Source organism: Zootermopsis nevadensis, unplaced genomic scaffold (genome assembly GCF_977971745.1).
Source record: "Zootermopsis nevadensis isolate Lab colony 2312 unplaced genomic scaffold, Znev_1.0 Znev_ptg000017l, whole genome shotgun sequence".
Lineage (NCBI taxonomy): Eukaryota > Metazoa > Arthropoda > Insecta > Blattodea > Termopsidae > Zootermopsis > Zootermopsis nevadensis.
In genome coordinates, this window is record NW_028259149.1 from 7260622 (window position 1) to 7274203 (window position 13582).

The window sequence follows — 13582 nt, forward strand, 5'->3', positions numbered from 1 at the left end:
TCAGTGGCGGCTCGTCGAAAATTGTTAGATTTGAGGTTTTCACGGCAGCGAAAATAAAGATGGCTGTCTTCTGGGCCGTATTATCTTGCAATCTTGTATTAGTTTACAGACATTTCAGAGGCACTTGCTGCCTCCATCATCAAGACGATGATTGGAAAGGAGTTATGTATGTCATTCAAAAATCGAAATAGCATTACATAACACACAAGTTTCGGGTTTAGAGGATTTACCCCAGATTTTAAATTATGATAGAGATAAAATTATAACATCATTATTAGAGGTTTCAATTGGTCTCATTCTGAGCGAAGAACCGATGTACTTGTTTGAAAATTAAAGCGATGAGACGGTTTTGAGAAACAGGTTTATGCTCTACACTTTAATGGTTAAAGACAAGGACAATGAAGAAATTTAATTGAATCAGAATGCAAAATACTCAGGAAAATGTTTTAAAACTTAACGAGGTCTAGTGGTTAGTATTCTGAAAGTCCCGGGTTCAGTTCTACGACTAGATACCGGTTATTCTGATATGTTTCGTCGTTTACCTCGATATTTCCAGCAAAAATTTCGGGAAAGTATCACGGCTACTTCCTTTTACATCTGTTCTAATTCATTATTCATTTGTAATTTAACATTAATGATCTTCGCATTTGAAAGCTTCGTTAAATATACCAAGAACAAACAAACAAACACGGAAGAGCTGGAATACTTGGAAAATTAAGGCAGTGCTGTTGCCCAGTAAGCCTACTGTTAGATTATTGTAGGAGAGGTTTCAATGAACTGGGCATGGTCTAAGGCAGTGGTGTTCAACCTGGGGTACGCGTACCCCCGGGGGTACGCGAGGACATATTAGGGGGTACGTGAAATTTAAAAAAAATATATATTATTTTATGATAAACACTGAATAATCAGTAATGTAATGTATTTAAGATGTAGATTATATACTATGTATAACTTGAATTATACACCAACAACTTCGGGGGTACAAAGTTGAAGAGAAATTATATCTGGGGGTACGTGAACAAAAAAGGTTGAATACCACTGGTCTAAGGAATCAGCTGTCAATACGGTCTCAGACAGAACCAAGTGACTCCACAGAGAGGACTAATGAATCATGAGATTGTGGTAACCCTGTTCTTGAACAGCATAACCTTTAATCACAATTTTAATAAATGATTGATCTGTATACTGTTACAGGCTTTTATTTTATAAACAACACAGTTTTATAAGATCAGTATTCCAAAAATTGTCAAATTCTCTTTGAGTGGAATGTATCTAATTAATAATTTAAACAGGGAGTTATAATTTCTATTTACATAGTTCATTTGTAATTTCCTTTAGCCAGGAAAATTGTTTTTGCCTTCAAATAGCCAGATATGTTGATGAGTACTTCACTCTATTTAAATTTGAGTATAATAAGAGAGATATACTTAACATCTTAGCAATTCCAATCCAATATAATGACTTCTAATTCACTTTCATACCATTTTTGACCAGGTATACTGAAAAGTGGATCACATATCCAAAAAACCTGCATGGCATATTTAACGATTGCAATGTTGCATTCAAAAAAAGAATTAATATCCATGCATGTTACGTACCTAAGCAGAACAGTTTCAAAACTGTTAGTCGCTTACATTGTTCTAAGGTTTGCTTTTCTTGGTTTTTATCGAGGGGGAAACCTTCTGCGGGACGAAAACCCCCTCCAAAATATTAAAAAATAAATTGGCCAATTACTTTGTTGGAGAAGCCAAATATTATTACAAGCTGATACTGAAAATAATCCACGATTGTTTCTTATATGCAACATTTACTGTGTTGGGTTAGCACGATGTAGAAATCGCACCAGCACGGCCATCTTGCCCAACTCGCATACAGAAATCTCACTTTAGATCTTATATATAGAATTCTTAAGTTAAACACATCGAACATAGTTACAATGTGACTTTTCTGGGTAACGCAAAAGTTTCATTTGCTTACGATAAAAACAAATGGCTTAAAGTATTAAGACGGTGTTAGATAATGGTTTGCAATCACACTGCAGAGCAGATAACCGACGTTTAATAAACTACAGGGCACAAAATCAAAGCATTTCAAACTTTTAGAGACAAAATAAACTACACACTGTGACATTTCCTCCGTGCCAGATGGAACTTCGTCCGTCAGTAATAGTTAATATTTCCTCCATATCTGGTCAATTAATTGTAAAAGCTATGATAATTAAACTGGATTTAAAGATAATAAAAAGTTAACATAACAATTATATCCAAAATATTCAGCGTAAACAAATGAGAAGTTACGGCACGCATGCACAAATTAAAATTTATGAAGCCGAAGTAATCAAAAGCTGTAAATATGATGCGTGCATTTTCATACAAGGAAAATTAGCTGATTCACAACTCTATAAACTGGCAAATACAATTTTTAAGTATGTGATATCCAAGCGGACATCTTTGTTCCAACCTGTAATGTTTCATCTGAAACATGCATTACTGTACATACCATTAATGAACATCAAATCTTGTGGTTACATTACCACAAACTTTTAGGAAAAGTGGAGAGAGATAAATATTTATTGAGATTTCAACCCCTAGTCTGCTCATCCAAAAATATTCATTCTTGTCCAATTAGTGCTCAAATTAGTAACAATTGTTCAAATTTAAATGCACTATGCTACTTTGACTTTTGTCAAAACATTCTTTCACACCTGTAAATGTACTACGATTTCAGAGACACGATACATGAAGAGAATTTACAGAACAGTTTAGACATTATGTACAATGATAAAATGGACCAAACGAGCAGAAAGGAGACGAGACTTCTGCACAGACACTGTCAGGAACCACATTTAAACAACACATACACTTGGTATTTCAACCGTAATCATACAATTTCTTTTGGCAACTGTTTAAAAATATGATTCAAGCCAGTAATTCCCAAAATCTGGTCTTTAATTTAGTTTTCAGATTTTCTTTCTGCCACACAGTGACTAAATAGAAGCGAAGACAAATAACTTTCTGGAGCATAACATCAGGCAGTTATTCAGTATTTAGTCTTTACTACTTAGTATGTTGCAGAAAGCTCATACAGCTTATATAATGTTGATTCAGAGTTAAAGGCAAAGCATAACCACTTCTGACAATACAGGAAAAGAATGTTTGTGCACGTGTCAAATAACAAACCAAAACAGAGATTGTGAGGAGGAAATCTGTTAGCACTTAACACAATTTTATTCTGTTTACGAGAAAATGGTCAAACTACCTTGAAACTGAAACCTAAAGACCATGCCTTCTTGTGTAAACCTATTCCTTATTCTTCTTCCTTGACATTAACTGGATGCTATCAAGCACGTTCAAAGTTCAGAAGATAAAAATTTTATTCAATATTTCTACAAATTTGCAATATATAAAAATGTACAAATATTTTATACTGGGTGCATTTTCACAGAAACAAAATTCTAAGCAAAATAAATAGATGCCATACTTTTTGGCACAACAAAACTTTAAAAGCTGACGATACAATAGTAGCACAAAAGAGACAAAGTGTGTCTCAATATGAAAATATTATTTCAGGGGTGGCATGGTGGGGGAACAATGTTTTCCTTTCCTTCACTACACAGGCATATGTACATGAAGACACATTTTGGGTCATTATTTAGTGCAAATGTTCAAAATTTTGTCTTAAAAAATAATTTTCCAACAAAAAAGTTCACTTTTGGGAATTACTGTCAAGAATCAAAATGCAACATTTCAAACACAATTCATGGCACTTGGACAGGTAACAACATCAACTGAGAGAAGTATAAAGATATTCATAAAAATTTATGAAGCTAATCCTCTGCATAAGTAATAATAGGATAATTAATCTGTGAACATAGTACAAATATAATAAACATCATTATGTATTAATGTATATTATATATTTAGCAAATGGAATTATGTTGTCTCCAACAAGTGAGAAGGTACTTTATACACTTTTGTTTCATCAAATTCATGCACTGAAATTTATAAGGGGGCAAAATACATCCAGGATGAAAATTACATTGTCTAAATATTTTTCCAAGCTGTATTTTAGCAAATCTTCTTTGCATTAAGGACATATACATCATACAAACTGCAATTATATGTCTAACAATCTTTTCTAAAACCTGAAATAACAGTAAGATTAGTTAAATTCTCTGTAATTTTCACTGCTGCAATTAATTTTTGATCTTTAATCAAATCTGTACTAATGGTCAAACAGAATACAAAGCAATCATGCCTGAATACAGCTTAAAGAAAATGCTGGAATTATTTATTAAATGTGGTCATGAAAATTTGTGCAATTACAATTCAAAGGGAACAGCAGTAAATCACACAAAATATAATATCATTTTAGCATATGATCACATTACATATGCAATTGAGAAGAGGGCATCAATTACTCATAAAAGGGGTCTCAAATTGAGGCTATTTCCATGAATTTGCATTGTCCAATCACCACATATGACAAAATAAAAATTTAATATTTCATTATAGCATATGTACAAGCATTTACAATTTGAACTATGAACTTGTTTCTTGGTGAAGGTCATTCAAATAAGAATTACTATAGCATATATAAATGATTTCTCACTCAAGACTAAAGGTGGTAAAATTACAAACTTTCAAGGCATTTTAACTCCTTTCAAAAGTGTAATATGCTATTACCATGACACCAATATCCTTCAGGTTTTAATTTATTTTACGAGTATAACAACTGTATTTAAAAACACCCATTAAACACAGATTTCTAAAAAAAGCATAAAGTTTCTTGAAAAGTTATAAAGCCTGTAACTTATACTTTTTCTTTTTAGACCAAAATTCAGGATATTTGATAAACCTTTAATTTCTATTAATATTATGCAGCATTCATAATTTGCTGTAAGAATGTCAGTACTTCTTCAATTACATTTTCCAAAAACTCTGAACAGTTTACCTCTTCATTTAATTAACAAATGATGATGCAATGTCCTATATTGTTCCCATATGTTAACTCAGTCCATGCTTTTTCAAGAGGAAGTAACAAGGTGAGGAATAACAGAAGTATAATGAAGAGTTGGACATCCAATTGGAGGCATCGAGGATGAGCCGAAGTGCAATCATTCAAGTTAAATGTAATGACGGAAAGAGAGGATATAAGGCTAGGGTGAGAAGGCAAATAATAATTCCCCATAAACTGATAAGTGTAGATAAAAAAATAAATAAAAATATATCAGCCACATGCTACATTGTGGGAGGGGGGGAAACTGCCTATATGTACTCAGAAATATTTATTAAAAAAATCATGGGGTAAACTATACACCTGGAACCTGTAAATTCATAAAGAAAACCTCAAAAAATGAATTAATTGTGGTCCAATATAAAGAATTAAAATCTAAAGAAATAGCTTCATTGAAATTAAATTATAATAAAGTGATTTTGGAGCTGCTTCCTTGAAGATCTGCAAGACAATGTTTCTACAATCTGAATCAATACCATAATGACAATTTACCAGCAAAGATAAATGATCAATTATGAGTTTTAAAAGAAAATATATAAACAAAACTAGTAACATTCATATCCAAAATTATCAACAGAAAAAAATTATTTAAGGACCTAAAAATGAATTTAAATATCTCAAAACATTCACAGATATATCGTATTCTTTCCGGAAAAATTGGACACATACCGAAGCGATGGACTTATCCATCCACAGGCACAAATTCTCTTATCAAATTCACAGAACTGCAGGAAAGAAAGTTATTAGAACCCTTCACTAATAAACATGCAAGGAAAAAAGAAAAAGACCGTCTACTGGGATGTTGCACCATGTAGTCTAGTATATGACTGACATTTCAGAGCAACTTGCTACCTCCAGCATCACCCTGATAATGGGAACAGCCAGATCTTCTAAAATGTTGATCTACATCTATTAGATTTGAAGTGACTAAACTCAATAAAATCTTCTCGGGCAATCAACTACGTCAAATGGTTATACGAAGAGACCAACCTTTCAGGAACCATCTGTCCCAATTATCAGCGTTCTGATGTGACTGGACACCACACTCATCTCATCTCGCCACATCAGAACCCTGATGATGGTGACACATTGTTCATGAAATGTTGGTCTCTTCGTGTAACCATTCAACACAGCTGATTGCCTGAGAAGATTTTATTGAACATCTATGAGACTACATAGTGCAACATCCCAGAAGACAGTCATCTTCATACCTGTTGTCATGAAAACCTGAAATCTCAATAAATAAAATGCATGATTTGGGAATGTGTATTATACAGAGATCTGGACAGGATGAAAATTCAGAATTTGACCTGGCTCAGCCTGAGGAGCATTTTACCCTAGCCCAAAATTTATCTTCAAGCACCTACACCACACTTAAGCCAAAACTTCTTTTTATTCCGAATAAAGCCCAATCTATTAACAATCTGCCCTGAATATCATATCATTAATACATATTTATTTTAATGCATAAATGCTAGTTTTACTTGAATGAATTATTTAACGATGATCTAAGAACATCTGAGGTTATTTTGGCATTTGAGAAATGGTACAAAGAAATAATATGCCAAGCTTGTAAGGTGTTATCTCAAACTATTTCTGGCAGCTGCAAAAATCCCTGAGAAAATGAAGTCTGTTTTTTCTTTCCAGAGCCCAACAGTGTCATGATCACAAGACAAGCACAACTACAAATAAAATTCTCTTTGTAAAAAAGAATGGCCTGAGAAAGCCTTAAATATTCTGTATAATGTTTGATTGATATAAACCAAACCCAGCCCAGACCCAAACATTATCTGTGCTACCAGGCCAAGGCCTGTGCAGACCTCCATCCCATAATATGAAATCCATGTCATGTGCCATAAAGTGTAATAAAAATAGCTACACACAGCTATAACTAATGAAAATGATTCTCTCACAAACAAACACATATATATACATATACACATACATTACTGAACAGATGCTTCAACTGTGAACTACTACTGTTCATTCAGATATAAAACACTAACAGCCCCTATCCCTTTTTTTACTGGAATATCTGTGTATAAGTTACATAACACATACAGAAATGTTTCTCATCATATTTACAGTTGTTATAATCAGTAATTATGTTAATTACGGCATCTGAAATGAGCATGTATTATCCAAAGGTCCAGTGATGTTTCGTCGCAAAATGGATATCAAGAGGTGACAAGATATAAGGTGACAGATTTTATATATTTTTAGGTCATATTCTTCTGCATTCTGCACAGTTTACCTTATATTGCTTTTTGTTGGTACATGCAGCTTTAGAAATTAAATTAATTGAAAGAAAATATTTTAATGTCTGCAAAGCAACTGCTATGCTGATTTGACAATGCAGCCTGCATTTCATTACTAGAATTCTGTCAAATATTTTAAACAAATAAACAGAGAAAAAATGATGTCATGATTACAACTGGATTAGAGAAACGCATGTGCTAAATTCAACAGAATTAGAACTAACAGTTTAAGAAAAGTTCAGAAATTTTGTTTCTGTTCCTGCTATTTGATACTGTTCCTTACTAAGTCCGCAGTTACCATAAAAATATTGATACTTATTCCTCATCACTGGACCCTTGCTCTAATACATACCAGTAATTTTCTCAAAGTCTATTTCCATAAATCTCTGTTCTTGAAATCTTTTATTCCATCTCAAATGATTCTTCAGAATAAAACATTTTCATGGTTCTGCATTTAATTTCTGAATTACAATGCGGCTACCGTTTGACACACCTACCACTCATATTGACAACTAACTTCCTGCTCAATGTAAAACTGAATGAAATTAAATGCAATTTTTTTACAGTGATACATATTCACAAGAGTTTAAATAATGAAAACTGAAAATATGTACATATAGTAATATTCTATAATTGACAAAGATCTGATACCACACTACATATTTACTATATATAAACTTTTTACCAATACTCCAATCTGTCTCTTCTCTTCCTTACAATAAAGATATAAAAAAGACATGACCCCACTCAGTCATCATTCTTTGAATCCAAGCACTGGTCCAAATTTTATGACAAAATATTGGGACTAACGAGTTCAATTGTTTTTTTAGTTTGAAATTAATTAATCTACTTCCATACATTTAATAATGTAGTGATGTACTGAATGTTACAAATAAAGAGCATGCCATCCTTACTTATAAGACTCTATTTAACTTAGAACAGAAACTCAAATTTTGGTGCAATCTAAATTAACACAGATGCCTAACTTCAAACACACTTTTCTTATTCATGAGAACAAGGGGTTGATCTTAAAAAGTTTTTAAATTATTTTTCTATATTACAAACTTAAGAGAGAATAAAAAGACTTATTTACAAAATCTTAAACATATGTGTTCCTGCATGTTTGATGGGGAAAGGATTCATTATGATAAACATTCCACTTTATACAACCTGTATGGCAGCGTATCATTAGATACTTAGGAGAAATTTAAGGAACTATGAAATAATGAACATGTTTTAATTTAAGTATGAAATGGAAAAATATCAGATACAGAAGAATCAATCACAAACCTAAATTAGGACGTATAATTCTAGTTAAAATCAAAATAAGATTCCTACCACATATGTATCAGTAGTAGTACCAATGCTTTATTCTGAAAGATGCCATAAACACTAATGTTCAAACTGGGAATTGTCTTGTTCATGAAGAGCTTTTATTCAACTAAAAACAACCATTCTGTGTGTATTTTTTATATATATATATATATATATATATATATATATATATATATATATATATATATATATATATATATATATAAATAAATAAAGCTCAAAATTCAAATTTTGTACAGCATACCTACACTACATTCATTCTTCTCTTAATGTTATGTTTAAGATGTGTCAAAATGGCAACTACTTCAGTAACCATCAGTACACCACTAAATAAAACATAGTCCTAATGGTTTCCTTTGGTACAAGTTCACAGCTCATGTGACTATCCTTCTGTTTACCATTGCTAAAGCAATTACTCTGCGAACTTTCAAATCAAATATCAAATGCAACCGGTATGGCGCTAGAATTAATCACTCCTGCATCAATGAGATTTTAATGGACTAAAGAACAGCAAAACTCAGAACTACAGATCAGAATATTTTATACAGGTAAATTAATTTCTTACACCAAGTACAGTTAACATGAACTGCAGAAGCTCTTCTTACAGGGCATCACTGCTTACATAATGCCCACACTTACTACAAAACTATAAAAATACAAATTAATAAACAAATATTTATATCATTATCAAGCAACTTTTTAATTTCATTTCACTTCATAGTTTTCGATTTTTTATTACTGTTATACACATTTTATCATTTTTTAGAATAATTTTATTTTTACAGAACTAAGAATACAGTGAAATTCCATTACTCCCTACACAGTACATATAATTCATGCACAGTTTTATTCTAAACAGCAGATGTTATTAGATTACTTACATCACAAATTAGACTCCTTATCTACTGAATTAAAAATGTTTAATGGTTTACAAAAATTTGTTTTTGAAGAGATTTCACTGTAGCCACTCCATCATTTACACATTCCAGCATCTTAATTTACAGCTATGAAAAGTAATGATACAATCCAGATGTTCCTTGCATTTGTTTTGTCCCCAGAGCTCGAAGAACAGCAAAAGGATCACCCGTTCCATTTTTCTCTTCCTCCTGACCATTTGGTGACACTGAGGAATTGGGTTTCTGTGGTGTTGCTCTCAAAACACTTGCATATGTTGTACCTCCTCCATTTTGTCTCTGAGTGGATGACAACAAATCATCACCAGAATTTTCACTGTGTCCATTTGTCTTACCAAATTCTCCACTGATATGTTGCTGCTGATGGAGATGCTGATGTTGATGATGCATGTGAGGCTGCTGTTGTACAAAACCATCTACCTGCTGCTGATCTTGGATATGAGAGGGGTAGAACACTGAAAGTGGAGGAGGTGCATCTCTTGGTGAAAATCCAACAGGCAGCTGTGCTGACATATCTCTTTGGAGTAGGCCAATAGGTACTTGTGTCAGTTCCCTTTGATGTAGCCCTGCAGGTAATTGGGACTGCAATTCTCTCTGTTCATTAAGTGACAAATGTGACAGAATATCTCTCTGCTGGAGATTCATTGGCAATGTAGGTGTAATATCTCGCTGCAGTCCAATGCTAACAGCTGCACGAGCATATCCAGCAAATGCTCCACTTGTTCCACTAGTACTTTTATCCACAACACCATCCAAGATACAATGTACAGGTGTAAGAGTAACATTTTCCTGTGCTGGAGTTGGCACAGATGACTGCGGTTGACGACGGTATAAAGGTACTGACTGCTGCTGATTTTGAAATGACCAGCCATTACTAACATTCATGTCCACGCCCTCCTGAAGATTAAAACTAGAAGCAAACCTACCATTCAGAAAATTGGTCATACTGTCTATGTGTTGCTGTGGTGGTGGTGGTAGCCCCTGTTGCTGCTGGTGATGAAGATGATTAGGATGCCGCTGAAGCAGAGATGGTTGTACGGAATTTCCTCCTCCATCACCTGCTGTAGGCATCACAGATGGTTCAATATCTCTCAACATGAGAGATTTACCATTTATCACAGTAGACAAAGCTTGAAGATCTCCAGGCTTCTCATTTCCATACCAACCTGGATGATTCTGAACAGACCTTTCAGATGGCTGTGGCATTTGATGAATGGCCTAACAATGAAATTACATTTATCTAGAATAATATCCAATACCTCATACTATCTTAACAAATTGAAATTAAATGTAACATCACCAGCACATTTAGTACAGTGTTCTGCCAAAAAGTATCCATACAAGCTCAAAATATTTAAAATATGTTCCCACAAAATGGTGCCTGTTTTGTCAGGCATAACACAGCGAAGGACAATGTTACACATTTAAAAGGTATAACCCTTTGCTCTTCTTAATGTTCTAAACATAATAAAACTGAGAAAGCCTTGCCTCCTCTAACACTGCAAAACAAAATTATACCTCATTTAAAATTAAAAAATCCAGAAAAAAGTTGGACCTACAGCATACACATTAGTATTTTAAACAGAAGGGGCAAAATGCTAATTAATACCTACAACAAAAATGCATTGTGACTTGAATTTTGTTAACTATAATAAAAATACCATTAGTTTGAATTTGTAACACTGTTCTAACGGTTTTCATTCAACCTAGTTCAAATCACCTGTATATGTATGGGCACATTGTGGTGGTGATGAAGCTGATGGAGATGCTGTTGTTGCTGCAGCTGGTTACATGTCACTACTCCTGGCTGAGCACCCAAATTCTTGTCTGCAAACAATTCTTCCAAAGTGTGGATCATAGCTGGAGATGGGAATGACTCCTGGAGTGTTGGTGGAGGAGAAGGAGGCTTCTGCTGTCTTGAACCATTTAGGGTATTCGATGTGCTAACAACCAACAGTTCCATAAACCTGAAATAAATTACATAATTAGTAAGCCTTTAAAGCTGCTACATCCTCCACCCTTGACCACTAAAGTCTTTCTGAGAGTATGTTGTTCCTTAAAAGCAGGTTGAAATCCACTATCGGCTTGCTGGACCTGACATAACTTCACCACATCTCTTTTTTAAATTCATAAAGTTTAAAAAAAGAATAACAAGACCGGACAAGTGGAATACAAAAAATATGGAAAGCACAGCCGACTAGCTATACAGTTATCAAAATAAAGCCCCTTACAAAAGAAATCCCAAAAATGTTCTATTAAATGTCAATTTGGATAAACGTGTATCTATATTTAAAGTATATACTGTTCAGGACTCAGTTTTGTGAGTCTATAATGAATGTGAAGCAGGTGCATTTCCCAACCTATGTACACAAAGCTAAGACCCAAACAGTAGGTATTAAATAGCAATACAATAAAGATATATTTTTGTTTAAAAAATAAATAAATAAAGAGTAAAGAGCAGGTCATTAATTAAGCATATGTACAAGGAACTACAAATACATGAAATGAGTTACTTTGTGGCAGTTTCTAGTCCAGCACTGTCCAAAAGGTGGTTATACCATTCTCTCTGTCTGGGTTGCGATTCAATCATTTCTGCCAATGTCATATTGCGAGGAAGAAGGTTGCTCCAATCTCCCAATCCAAGACTCTATTAAAAGAAAACAAAATGTTGATACAATTAAACTGAAACTAAAGCAGTAAACATGAATATTCCTCATGCAATCTACACCAAACATAAACCACCTTCTGAAACATCTAGGTATATAAACAATGGTAATAATTCTGTCCACATGTTTTCTAGAGATGTAGTTATGCGAAACATGGTAATTCTGAGCACATGGTACATATGACAACACAATCATTTTGAGCAAATTGCTGTGATTGTTGTTGACTTACTGCTGAGTCACCTTCTTCCTAAAATATTTCCACTTTATGCATTATACTGGAAAAAGCATTACAGTTTTAACATAAGTCATACACCCAGGTGTGGGAAAACTTTTGTCAGACCTGTACAAATTTATGAAATGGGCTATTAATATATGATATAAACACTGGTCCACTTTTCTGAACCTAACTATTCAAGGTCAGCTACAATTTGGCTAGGGATAACCTACTGACAATTACTTCATATTATCAGCAATGACTTCCTTCGATAAGCATTTTGACTACACATATATTCATACTTCTTCTGACCTACTCAAAGCTTCATTATGACAATTCTTGATCAGCTGTTTGCAAGTAGGCGTAACAAAAGAGGTCCAATGCAATTCTTGGTGAAGTAGAAAATTTTACAACAAATCTACAACTATTTGAGCATCACCATACAGCAGATGCATTGTCAGACATTTCAGAAGACACTAGTACAAGTAGCAGTAAATGCCACACAAACACTTGCTTCTTAATACATACCACTTCTTGGGCAACTAAGTGATTTTGATGTCGCTCTGGAAAATGTACATTTTGTAGGAACTGAATTTGTTCAGATTTTTCATGTTGCCTTCTTGCTCCAATATGATCAACAGTTAGATGTTTGTCTCCAGAACCCTGAAGGGAGATAAATGTGTTCCTAAGGGAGTCCACAGCAGTCAGATTTTGACCTGCCTGTGGTGGCAAGTTTGGTTTGAGAAATGAAGCTGGTGAAATAACACCACCAGGAACATAACTATCAGGTAAGTTGCAACCTACAAAGAAAATTAACATAAACGAATAAGACATTTGTTCTGTACACAATTGTAATTGAAGAAAAAACACTAAAAAATAATTATTGTTTTAAACCAAATGTCCAATACCACTGAAAAGTTCTTTGCACAATATTCAAACATAACGGTAACTGTGGTACTCTGCCAATAAAACATCTTTTTTTTATACAAAGCTGCAGCACAAAGACAGAATGAAATCACAATGACGAGACACATACCAAGTAAAAAAGTCCATTCTGACTGTATAAAAAAGTACTGCAACATAACAGATAATTTAAGTATAACAGTGACTGCAATCTTATGGTAAAAGCAAACATTTTTACAGAATCTTAAGGATAATGATACTAAAGAAATGTGGTTG

The 13582-nt window shown here is 33.5% G+C and overlaps 1 protein-coding gene across 1 annotated transcript in view; it reads right to left on the reverse strand.

Moving 5' to 3' along the window:
- Positions 1-1183: 1183 nt before the first annotated feature.
- The window catches only part of Helz (Helicase with zinc finger), a 29792-nt gene continuing 17393 nt past the window's right edge, over positions 1184-13582 (reverse strand). The window contains exons 18-21 of the mRNA XM_022071042.2: positions 12932-13203; positions 12037-12170; positions 11244-11490; positions 1184-10741 (exon numbers count right to left, since the gene is read on the reverse strand). Of these exons, the coding sequence (XP_021926734.2) occupies positions 9614-10741; positions 11244-11490; positions 12037-12170; positions 12932-13203 (1781 nt within the window). The 3' untranslated portion in view covers positions 1184-9613. The remainder of the gene's footprint in view (positions 10742-11243; positions 11491-12036; positions 12171-12931; positions 13204-13582) is intronic.